The sequence below is a fragment of the Alosa alosa genome, chromosome 18, assembly GCF_017589495.1.
Source record: "Alosa alosa isolate M-15738 ecotype Scorff River chromosome 18, AALO_Geno_1.1, whole genome shotgun sequence".
In the NCBI taxonomy this organism is placed as follows: domain Eukaryota; kingdom Metazoa; phylum Chordata; class Actinopteri; order Clupeiformes; family Clupeidae; genus Alosa; species Alosa alosa.
Genome location: NC_063206.1, coordinates 23,037,736 through 23,048,673, shown reverse-complemented (window position 1 = coordinate 23,048,673; position 10,938 = coordinate 23,037,736). Strand labels below are relative to the sequence as shown.

Here is a 10,938-nt window from a genome sequence, read left to right as displayed (position 1 = left end):
AATCAAAAAACAAGACTGTTAGGCCTATACTTTAACTAGTATTAAAGTCACTCTAAGACGTCTACCTGCTTTTTTGATTGTGACATAGGAAACAGGAGTTTCAACATAGCTTCCTCTGTGAAACTTCACAGCGCTCCAATTGATATACCAGATGTGCCAGATGTGTCCCCGCGCACTATGGCATTCGTTTTGGGTAATGTTATTCACAAACTCAGAGGATACGTTTATTGTTGCGCATATAGGCTACAGACTGTGCTCTGGTGTTTGCGTGTAAGCGCTGGATTTCAAAGAGAAACGCTCCTCCAATCTACGGGTTTGGTTGTCTCCCCCTTAGCATGGCTCAGTGCACAAAAATGGACCAAAGTGAGCAGCTATCATGCCTGCCCTATCCGGACTAGCGTGGATATTTTGCTTTATGCATCTATTTGGACCTATTCAAGCATTAGAACATATAATGCATAATTCGGGTCAATCCAAGCAGCATAAAGCCGACAGGCTCCACCAAGTCTTTCAAAGAGCCACTATTAAACAAACACTGGTGTTGTCCTTGGGTCTGGGGACCTGGACGCACTCCAAAAAGTCATCAGAGCATGACCTGAATTTGGCACACTGGGTGCCATAGGCCTAGGCCTATTTCATAAACTGAACAACAATGTCGTGGGGCCATTGCGCATAATTGGAGAGCAGCTTCGAGGAAGACAATCTTTTTGATACTATAGGCCTACGTAGTAGCCTAGATTAGACGACATAATGGAATAACTGATTCCAACAACTTCAACTTTTCTGCGCGTGTGCTGTAAATAGAGTTTTTACTAATCATTCTTGTAAAGGAGAAGCCCCTGGCTGCAGCTTGTGATTTGAAGACGAAGTCAAAGTGTTTTGCGAGGGCGCCATCTTGTGGCAGCAAATCCGAACAAACACGTCAAAATGCATCAAAATGCCAAAATAACAGGTCAAGTAGGCCAAATCGTTCTGAAGCTTCATTGTATGACTGCGACATCTCCCAGCTGCCCCTATGGTTCTGTTCAAATTTGTCTTCAAAGCTTTTTGTAATTGCATTGAAGGATTCTGACTTTAAAAACTCTGATTAAATGTATCTCAGTGTAGACACATATTTCCACAATCATAATTTCATATTTAACAGTTTGAACAGCAGTGGTTTTGGGATGGAATGAGGTACAGCCTGATGCAGACCTTCAAATTCAGTCAAACGAGTGTCCTCTAGTGAACTCTATCAGTTATGCTCCATGTTAGTCAGATTTGAAATAGGTGATGGGGACACAGTGGAATTAACATATTAGGGCATTGTTAGCTTTGCATATATTAGCTTTTATTTTAAATGTATTTCTTACCTGTTGAGTACATTTAATTAATGTTACTGAACAGGGAATTTACTTGCTTTTAAGTGCATGAATCATAGGAATAAATCAACACGATCCCACCAAAAACTTCTTTTAAGAGCATGTGTAGCAGAGACACTTTCTGTAATAATAATAATCTGCCCTCTGGTTCACATTTGACCTTGAGTGTGTGGTTGATCAGGTCGTCTCCCGGGAAAATAGAGGAAACCCATTTGCCCACCATCTCAAGAGAGAGAGAGCTCTGATGTCACCAAGATCTGACTTCTGCCCCTGGTGTCTGTCTGTCTTTTTGACGTGGTCAAACATGCCCATATTTAGGCAAATCTTTGGCACAGTGCAAGCCACCAACTTGGAGAGAGAGAGAGAGAGAGAGAGAAGAAGAAGGAAATATAAAGTTTGCCTCTGATTTTAGCATTATGCTTCCTTCGCCTGTACAGTATTGAGAGTTGTGACTGTATTGATAGCATATCTCACGTCAAGCACAGTTAATCTATTGACACTCCAGACTCTGATTAGCATGCAAATTACATTAGCTAATGGTCCTGGAATATATTTTCCTAAGTAGTATTTAACGAAACATTAAGTGCATGAAAGTGCATTAAGTGAAAGAAAGATTATGGTATGTAGATAAATGCATTAGATATATTACATATTACTGTATGAATGTGGCAGTATACAATTTGAGTTAGAATCTAAATACTAAGTGCCATTTTTTATTTTCTGTGCCTGTTTTATGAAACTAACTAGCGGAATAAAGAGATTAACGTGACGATAACAACCACAGAGGAGGGCTGGAGGTGCCGTTCCACAAAACATTTCAAAGGCCGTCACCAGTGGCCAGTCACATACATGAGAAAAAAAGAACAATCCGAGGTCAAAGGTCAAAGGTCAAGCTCTGTGACCTCCATTCCATGCATTTCTATGCATTCACATGCCCTTTGGACTCACTGTGCCGATCCCACCCCCTTTCTGTGTGTGTGTGTGTATTTGCAAGCTACATTTCTGCACTGGACTAAAACTTGCAACATCAGACTAGCATGTCTCCTAAAAAGGTGCTACCAAAAATACCCAAACCTGCATAATGTACTTTTAAAGGGACACCATGCAACGTTTTCGTGTTAATTAATCATCTTCGTAAGTCGGTATATGGTTAAATGACTCATTACGGGGCGAATGAAGGCTCTTTCACCAACCCCTACTGCCTGTAGGAAGAATATCCCACTTGCAAGATCAGTTTACAGCACAGAGGCAGGCTAACAAAACGCTAGAGATTGTTGCACCTTGACGGACCTTTGACGGAAGACGCAAAGAAAAGGAAAAGAGCTTCAGACCGAGCGAGGGGGAGTTTCGTAGAGAAAAAGCATCAGGCTTGCCTGGTGTCCATTTAAGAGACTTCCATATACTAAGCATCCCAAATGAAAAGGCTTGCCAATGGTGCACTGAGTTCACACACGATATTTTGAAGATATTAAGAAATATTGTCTTTGAACACTCTTTTCACTGCAACTTAGAACTCAATGATAATATTTTATGATTTTGTTTTATTTGTTTCTTTTCAAAATACAAAACACTACATGACATACTTACTGTACATTTACAATGTGTCAGTTTTAAAGTTTAAATTTCAGACATGGTTAAAAACACGTTCAGATGTGAGGTTGTTCTTCAGATTAAATATTTTGTAGCACAATTTCTTGCACCACAATTTGTACCACAAGCATTCTTAGGGTTTTAATATGCTGAAAAAGATGTTCAGCAAGAGACATGCATTAGCATAAAAACACCCAGTAAAGCACAGACAGGATGCCGTCCCCGGGGCAATGCAATATTCTAACATAAAGGGTTCATTTCCTGAATGTATGGTATATGTGCTCCTGGATGTAGAACACAACTTTAAATAAAAACTGGACTGTAATATCCTGTATAGAACAACTATTGTCACTCCTGGAAGGAAAGTTAGAGAAAAGTGGCCCTATCAAGCAATGCAATCTTCTTTCATTCAGTAGGCAACAATGCAAAAATGGTTTGGTACATCTTTAATACCAGTCACCCAAGTCCAAACACCATTTTGTGCCCAAACAGTAATGGTAAAGATGGCTTCCACTCACAATGTATGGAGCATGAGCTGAGCAGGAACAGTAGTCCTACAGATTAAAAACAAATAATCAGGAGAGCCTGCGGGTGAGAAGATATAAACGCATGAAAAAGCCAGATGAAAACATCAAGAGTAGAAAAAAGGGAGACAGTCGACTCCAACGTAGGGTTAACGGTAGAGAGGAGTGCGTCAGCATGGTGCAAAGGATATGTGGGCCGGCTTTTCTCTCTCTCTCTCCTCCGTTGCTTAGCGTTCCCCATACAATGCTGTTCTACTTCCTGCCAGCTGTATAGAGATCATGTGGCCCCAGTCACGGGCACACACAAAGCTGCAGCAGGAAGTGAAAGCCTGTTTTCTTTGCTCACTCCTCCCCTCTCTCTCCTCTGCTCTCCTCTCTTGTACGCTGCTTAGATTCACTCCCCTCCCACTCCCGAGCTCACTTTTCTATCTCTCTCACCTCTTTCCCCTGTCCTCCTGTCTTCATCCATCCCTCCTTCTCTGTCTCTCTCTCTTTCTCTCCTTCCCTCTCTCCTTCCACTGGCTGCACTGTGCTGCTGCATCTCCAGCACCTATACTATCTTGTCTGTGGAGCCGGAGAGAAAAAGGGGGGACCCGGGGAGAAGGAGGAACAATAGCCCCAGCTGAAGCCGGACAGAGAGGCCCCTTCTTTCTCGCCTTCCTCTCCTTGGCAGGAGCCGGGAGAGAGAGGCGGGGACGATAGCAGCGGCAGCACCAGCGGCTGCTGCGACAACCATGGAGGCTCCCGTGCGGGAGACGGGGGCAGCGGTGGTGGCGGCAGCACCCGCAGTACCGGCGGTGGCAGCGGCGGCAGCCAACGAGTCCATGCCTCCCCCCACCCTGAGCCCGGCCGTGCCACCCTACGTGAAGCTGGGCCTGACAGTGGCCTACACCATCTTCTACTCGCTGCTCTTTGTCTTCGTGTACGCGCAGCTGTGGTTGGTGCTGCGCTACCGACACAAGCGGCTGAGCTACCAGACGGTGTTCCTGTTCCTGTGCCTGCTCTGGGCCGCCCTGCGCGCCCTTCTCTTCTCCTTCTACTTTAGAGACTGCGTGACGGCCAACGCGCTCGGGCCCTTCGCCTTCTGGCTGCTCTACTGCTGCCCAGTCTGCCTGCAGTTCTTCACACTCAGCCTCATGAACCTGTACTTCGCCCAGGTGGGTCTGAGATGAGATGAGAGGGCCGGACGCTCTGAGACACCAGTGGTGTCATTGGGCGTCCTGGTGCTAGAGTCGTGCCACTTTTCAGGTTTTACCCCATGTAGCTAGTCTATTCTAACCTTTTAAAGATCTGGTAATGATATTTGTTATTTGTTTGTATGATAGTGGAATATGAGAGTAGAATGAAGGATATACCAGCTAATGTCTTTGTTGAAGGTCTCTCTTTAAGTGATGAAGAGAGAGATGCTGTGCTATGCAGAGGAGCAACTGGACTGGACCAGATAACTGGACTGATGCTGTAAAGGCACTCTGTATGTTATATTGTAAAGATAATTTCAGAAAGCCACAGACAAGGCCTTTCGAGCGGAAGCACCCGAGTTCCTTAAATACTAGATTTCAAAACATGAAATCTGAAAGTCAAAATCAAATAGACAAAATTGTTGGATAAGATTGCCAACAAATGTCACTGTTTGATGCATTATGGCAGTTGACAGTTAAAACAACAGGCTGGATTGGTTGCTGCTGTGAACGTGAGCTTTCAATTTCACTTTGTTGACATTGTCAGTGTGTATGTGTATTTGCAAGTTTGGTTTGGAACGTATATTGCAAACACAACTGAACACATGTTTATTTGCTTCCCATGCCCCAGGAGGTTGTGCCAGGGTTGTCACCTTTAACCTAACGCTTTGGGGAAAAGCTAAATATTATTCTAATGTGAATAACTGCTTCTGTCTGCTCCAGCTGGGGAATCCCATAGTCACATGGAATAATTTATCATAACATGGTTGCACAGTTTCTAACTAGTATTGGCTCCTATGAGTAAGTTGTCCATACAGTACAAGATCCTCAATTAGAAATAACAGCCCATATTCTGATCAATACAGAGATACTGTACAATGCAGAGCACAAATGTTTGGATATTTACGTCCGCCAGGAGGTAGGTTTTTGGTATGGTTTGTCAATCCGTCCATTCATCTGTCATTCTGTCTGCGTGCAAGATTATGCGAAAATCTACCAGCTGAATTTCCATGAAACTTGGTGAAAGGTGTAGCCATGTCCAAGGACGAACCCATAACATTTTGGAGCAAATTCGACTTTAGACAACATTAGTCATTTATTTTTGCTTTTGCTACTGTTGTGCCATATGGCATTCATTCATTTCTTTAGTGACAGTTGATGTTTTCATAATATGGAATTAATGAACTGATGCAACAGTGAAGCGTTTTCAAATCAAACTGATTGCCTGAAGGCGATGTACATCTTATGATCATAATTGGACAGAGTTTATGTCGACATACAAAAAAAAACAAGTATACACCGATATCTCAGGTTTTACTTGCATAGACCAGAGCTGTATTGCCTTGCCCTGGGTCTGTACTCTCTCAATGCCCTTCTAGCGGTCTCTGTTTTCGGTGGCACTCAAGTGTAAATAGGCAGCTAATAGATTGGTAGATTTCTGTCAGGCTGCAAATCTGTTGCTAGTTTGTAGGTTTCCTGTTTAGCTGTCTGCTGAGAGTGCAGAGGATGCAGTAAAAGTGGCGGGGGCAGGTGGGTGTGAAAGCAGAAGTGAAACGACCTTTTCTGCTTGCGGTTTCTGACTCACAATAAACATCGTGAGCAGTTAAGGCTGTTCTGACTACAGTAAAGGGCCATTTTTCAGCAAAACAGTTCTGTTCGGGGAGTAATTAAGATAGTGAAACTTTCTGATATTAATTGGTAATGGGTTAAAAAAAATGAATAAAAGTACTTTGGTCATACAAACTACATAACAAAAAAATAATGAATAAAAGTACTTTGGTCATACAAACTGTTACATAAACAAACATAACATACCAAGCAAAATCCCACTTCTTATTTTATGACTTTATAATGGGAAACTGACAAAAATCCAGAGCAGGATATCAAGTAGAAAGGAAGGAAGCATGGATATCAATGTGATTCCTGAAAAAAATACAAGCCCATATCTGCAATACAACACTATTCTCCAAACATTTGTTCAGTTGTGATTTTCACTGCCTCACTACAAAACTCACTCTGAGGCAAACAATGCAATCCAAGCCTTTAACTGCACAATTTAAGTTTTATCTGTGTTTACACAATATCTGACAAAGCCCTACAAAAGTCTGACGTTTGTTATAAACTGAATCATTTATATGTGTCCTCTCCAACAGGTTGTTTTCAAGGCCAAGTCCAAGTACTCACCGGAACTTCTCAAGTACAGGTAATAGAAAAAGACTTCAAATTCTATGGTCATGGTCTTACTAAACACAAAACTATGGTCTGACTAAACACAAAATGCTAAAATCAGCTTCCTAATTCAGCCGTGGATGTCTCTTGATCTTTTACAACCTCTAACCTGTCTAACTCTCCTACAGGCTACCTCTGTATCTGGTGTTTCTGTCCATCAGCTTACTTTTCCTGGTGGTGAATCTGACCTGCGCTCTCCTGGTTAAGATGACAAACACAGAGACCAAGACCATTGTCCTGGTGCGAGTGGCCATCAACGACACACTCTTTGTCCTCTGTGCTATATCGCTCTCTTTGTGTCTCTACAAGATCGCAAAGATGTCCCTAGCAAACATCTATCTGGAGTCTAAGGTGAGAATGCAACTCCGTCCTGATATACAGATGTCTGCTGTTTTCTGAAAACCATTTATGTTTACTAAAAACTGAGTTTGGTTTCATGATTTGTTGCATAAGGTGTGTTAGTCACAAATGTGGAATTAGCCCTACTATCATTATAGGTATTATACTCTACATATTTTTGTTGATAATAAACTTTGGATTAAAGTTTCTGTTAAATATGTCAAGTCAATTTGTGAAAGTGACCATCACATCTGTAACAAATATTTCATCTCCATATGGAGCTGCTGTTTTATGTGCTTGTGGAGCAGTTCTGAAAATAGCCGTGAAACGCAAGGGGTTGCTGTGAGAATGAAGAGTGCTCTCCTCTCCTCATCACTGACATGCTGGCTCATTATTTGAGAGGGGTTGCTAGGCAACAATGTGCTAGTCCTGCTGAGTTTCCCATATGCACGTGTAAGCAAAGTGAATCAGACTACAACAGTTTGGTAGACATTTTGTTACCAGGAGAGTAAAACAAAACAACAAAAATGTTCAAAATGCTTCAGCTGGTAGACTGTAAAAAAAGGACAAATAATAAAAGTTCATAACTTCGCTTGTGTTTTTTGTCAACAGTTGTTTTCAAATGCTGATTTGAATACTTGTTTCTGTCTGTGCAGGGAACATCTGTGTGCCAAGTGACTATAATTGGAGCAACAGTCATTCTGCTTTATGCATCACGTGCTTGTTACAACCTGGTGGTCCTTGCTCTCGCCAACATCAAAAGCATAAACTCTTTTGATTATGACTGGTACAATGTGTCAGACCAGGTATTGAGCATATCAGTTTTGGCCTTCTGTCATTCAATTCTAAGTTCTTTAGCTGGGAGACCTTAAAATCCTGTATTAGCCAATCATAGGGTTTTTTACACCTCTCAATTTGCAAATGAAATGATCACATTGCATAAGACTTAATTAAGAATAAGTCATTCTGCAACAAATTGGTATTTTTTGAAAGCTAGTATTGGTCATTTTTTGTATTGGTAATTTTTCTGCAAGCTATTTGGGCATTTGAAATATCAGTAATAACATATGGGCTATTTGTACAGTAGGATTCAAGTCGTCTGCCCTTAAGACAGAAATGTTGGAAATTGAACGTTCTAAAGAATATCTGGGTTCATTGAATTCAACATGGAATTTTACAACCTTACATTGTTATGAACAAAGAATTGCCTTGTGAAGGGTTAATTTTTTGCATGCATTCAGAGTAGAGCCACTTGAGGTATTTGGTCCATTTTTTAGTATTGGCATAGGTGTTTTTGTCATTCTATCAAAACAGTTATTTCTTCACATTCTATTGCTCTTTGAACATTCTTGAGCACTTTTAACATTTTAACCTCTGGTTAAATTATAATTAATACAAATGTATTCTACATTTTTACATCCTTCACTTCAAAACAGAACCACTGATGGTAAATTGCTGGTTGATGTATTGAGTTGTAATTCAATATTATTGCATGAGGTTGTGTAATCCAGGTTTAAATAATGTTTCAAACTGAGTGCATCCTGTTTTTCTTCAGGCGGATTTACACTCCACCTTAGGGGATGCGGGATACATTGTGTTCGGCGTGATCTTGTTTGTGTGGGAACTGCTGCCTACAACTCTGGTGGTTTTTTTCTTCAGGGTTCGGAGGCCAGCTCTGGACAGAGTAAGCAATCCTTCTCTTAAAGGAAATTTCCCCCATGTCAATATATTGGATCAAGGACATTTTGCTGTTAAATTGCTGAATGACTTGTGGTAATTTCAGATTAGATTCACTTTAACTTTCATTGCATGCTAGATGCATCAAGTTTTATGTAATCAGAAAATGTAATAGCAGATCAAATATTTGATAGGCTAAAATGTTTTGTTGTTGTTTATCTTGGGTCTCTTAGAGTGCTGCCATCATCCCTGGTCATGTCTTCTCATCAAGGGCTTATTTCTTTGACAACCCCAGACGTTACGACAGTGATGATGACCTGGCATGGAGCATTATCCCACAAAATATTCAAGCAAGGTACACAGGAAATGGCTATAGACATTTATTCAGAAATAGTCAAAACACTCATTGCTAATGCCAGCGACCTAGCTATTTACCCAAAATCTTTCAAGCTCTGCTCACAAAATTCACAAAAATTCGGACTATTATTTTCACCCCCTTAAATGTGAAGGTAATTTTTTTTTCATGGATTTGCTAAGACCAACTTTTAAATGTTAGAGTTGTTGGGTCTCTGAACCAATCACTCTGTATTTCTGACAGCTTCACAGCAGACAACTATGACTGGGGCAGCCAGACAAGTGGCTTTGCTGCCTATATAGGTGACGAGGACTCCCAACTGGCTCCACCCCCTGAGGAACTAAACCCTTACTAACACCCTCCATTGGGCCTCTCAAGGACACAAGGAGACAAGGGCTAGGTGTGGATATTGGAAAAGGCCAACAAACTCAAATATTTTGCAGTAGCCTACAACTTTTGTAATGTAGAGTTTAAAGCCAGTAATAACCAAGAACAATTATTGTATTTTTGTGCAACGAATGGTGCATATCTCATCACTTCTGACTTCACTGTATGTTTTGTTAGCATGATCATTAATATATTTCTGATTGTTAATGTTATGGGTTGTTCAATGTATATATATTTTTTCTATTGATTGTTTGAAAATCCACTTTTAAATTAATTTATTATGAATAATTATTTGAGGTCTCTCCTTTTTTACCCCCTCTTCTAAATTCAATGTTTAAGGCATCATATTGTTTCCCTGTGTGCAATTCTGTGTGTATATGATATGATAATACCTGTACACACCTAAGAAGATGTGAATAAAACCTTCTTTATAAGGAAGTAGTCTTTTAAGACTTGGATGAGAGTGGTGGGTTCCGCCAACTCCTTAGAGAATTCTAAATGAAAGATCAACAGACTACCCAGACCATAGACATATATGACCCAGACATTTCAACATTTGAAAAAACACTACAATGTACCAACATACATTTCCAGACATTTTGCTGAACTTTCAAATCCTGACAGAGACAAATATCTAAAGCACAGATTGATATATATCACTGATATCTTTATGAGTCTCAGTACTCTACTGATTTACGTAATACAAGGAAATATTTTTCTTTCCCCGTCCCCTTTTCACTCATTGTTTCTACGAACATCCAAATTGAAGTATGAAGCTTAGCCACATGTATTCATCATATAAAGGTAGACATTTTCTCACGTGGCTATGTGTGGAAAATATCAGAGGGTTTGTGCATTGTGAATGCATTTTTACATAGGAGGGGAAAAGGCATGACAGGCAGGCTACTGTTTCAGAAACTAGCACCCTGATGACACATCATCACATAACCTATCTTTTTTTTTTTTTTTTAAATGAACATCATTAACATATTGAAAAGAGTGTGAACCGAAAACTAGGCCAATCTGTAATAACTTCAGCAGTGATATGGAGTAAAAATGGACTGAACACTAGGCCTACAGTAGCCTACTACAGCCAGTCAGCAATTGTGTCTGAGGGGTAGCCTACCGAAGGCAGGACTGGTGAACTCATGGAATTTTGAAGTTTATGGATTTAGATAGCAAAAACCTTTGTAAATGATTATTCTATGCCTTTATCCTAGCAGCTTATTATTGATACAAACTGTGCCACTATCCTTTTAGATTAGTACATTGTATGTGTAAAACGAGACTATGTATAC

The 10,938-nt window shown here is 40.6% G+C and overlaps 1 protein-coding gene across 1 annotated transcript; it reads left to right on the top strand.

Moving 5' to 3' along the window:
* Positions 1–3,832: 3,832 nt before the first annotated feature.
* gpr137ba (G protein-coupled receptor 137Ba) lies at positions 3,833–10,906 on the top strand. Its single transcript, XM_048270515.1, has 7 exons — positions 3,833–4,632; positions 6,807–6,856; positions 7,011–7,233; positions 7,878–8,027; positions 8,777–8,905; positions 9,132–9,253; positions 9,497–10,906. The coding sequence occupies exons 1-7, from the start codon at positions 4,210–4,212 to the stop codon at positions 9,606–9,608; spliced, it is 1,209 nt and encodes a 402-aa protein (XP_048126472.1). The 5' UTR covers positions 3,833–4,209; the 3' UTR covers positions 9,609–10,906.
* The last annotated feature ends 32 nt before the right edge of the window (positions 10,907–10,938 follow it).

Coding starts and splice junctions, on each gene's coding strand:
- gpr137ba (XM_048270515.1), top strand. CDS start 4,210: ATGGAGGCTCCCGTGCGGGAGACGGGGGCAGCGGTGGTGGCGGCAGCA. Junction 4,633..6,806: donor TGAACCTGTACTTCGCCCAG/GTGGGTCTGAGA, acceptor CCTCTCCAACAG/GTTGTTTTCAAGGCCAAGTC. Junction 9,254..9,496: donor CCACAAAATATTCAAGCAAG/GTACACAGGAAA, acceptor TATTTCTGACAG/CTTCACAGCAGACAACTATG.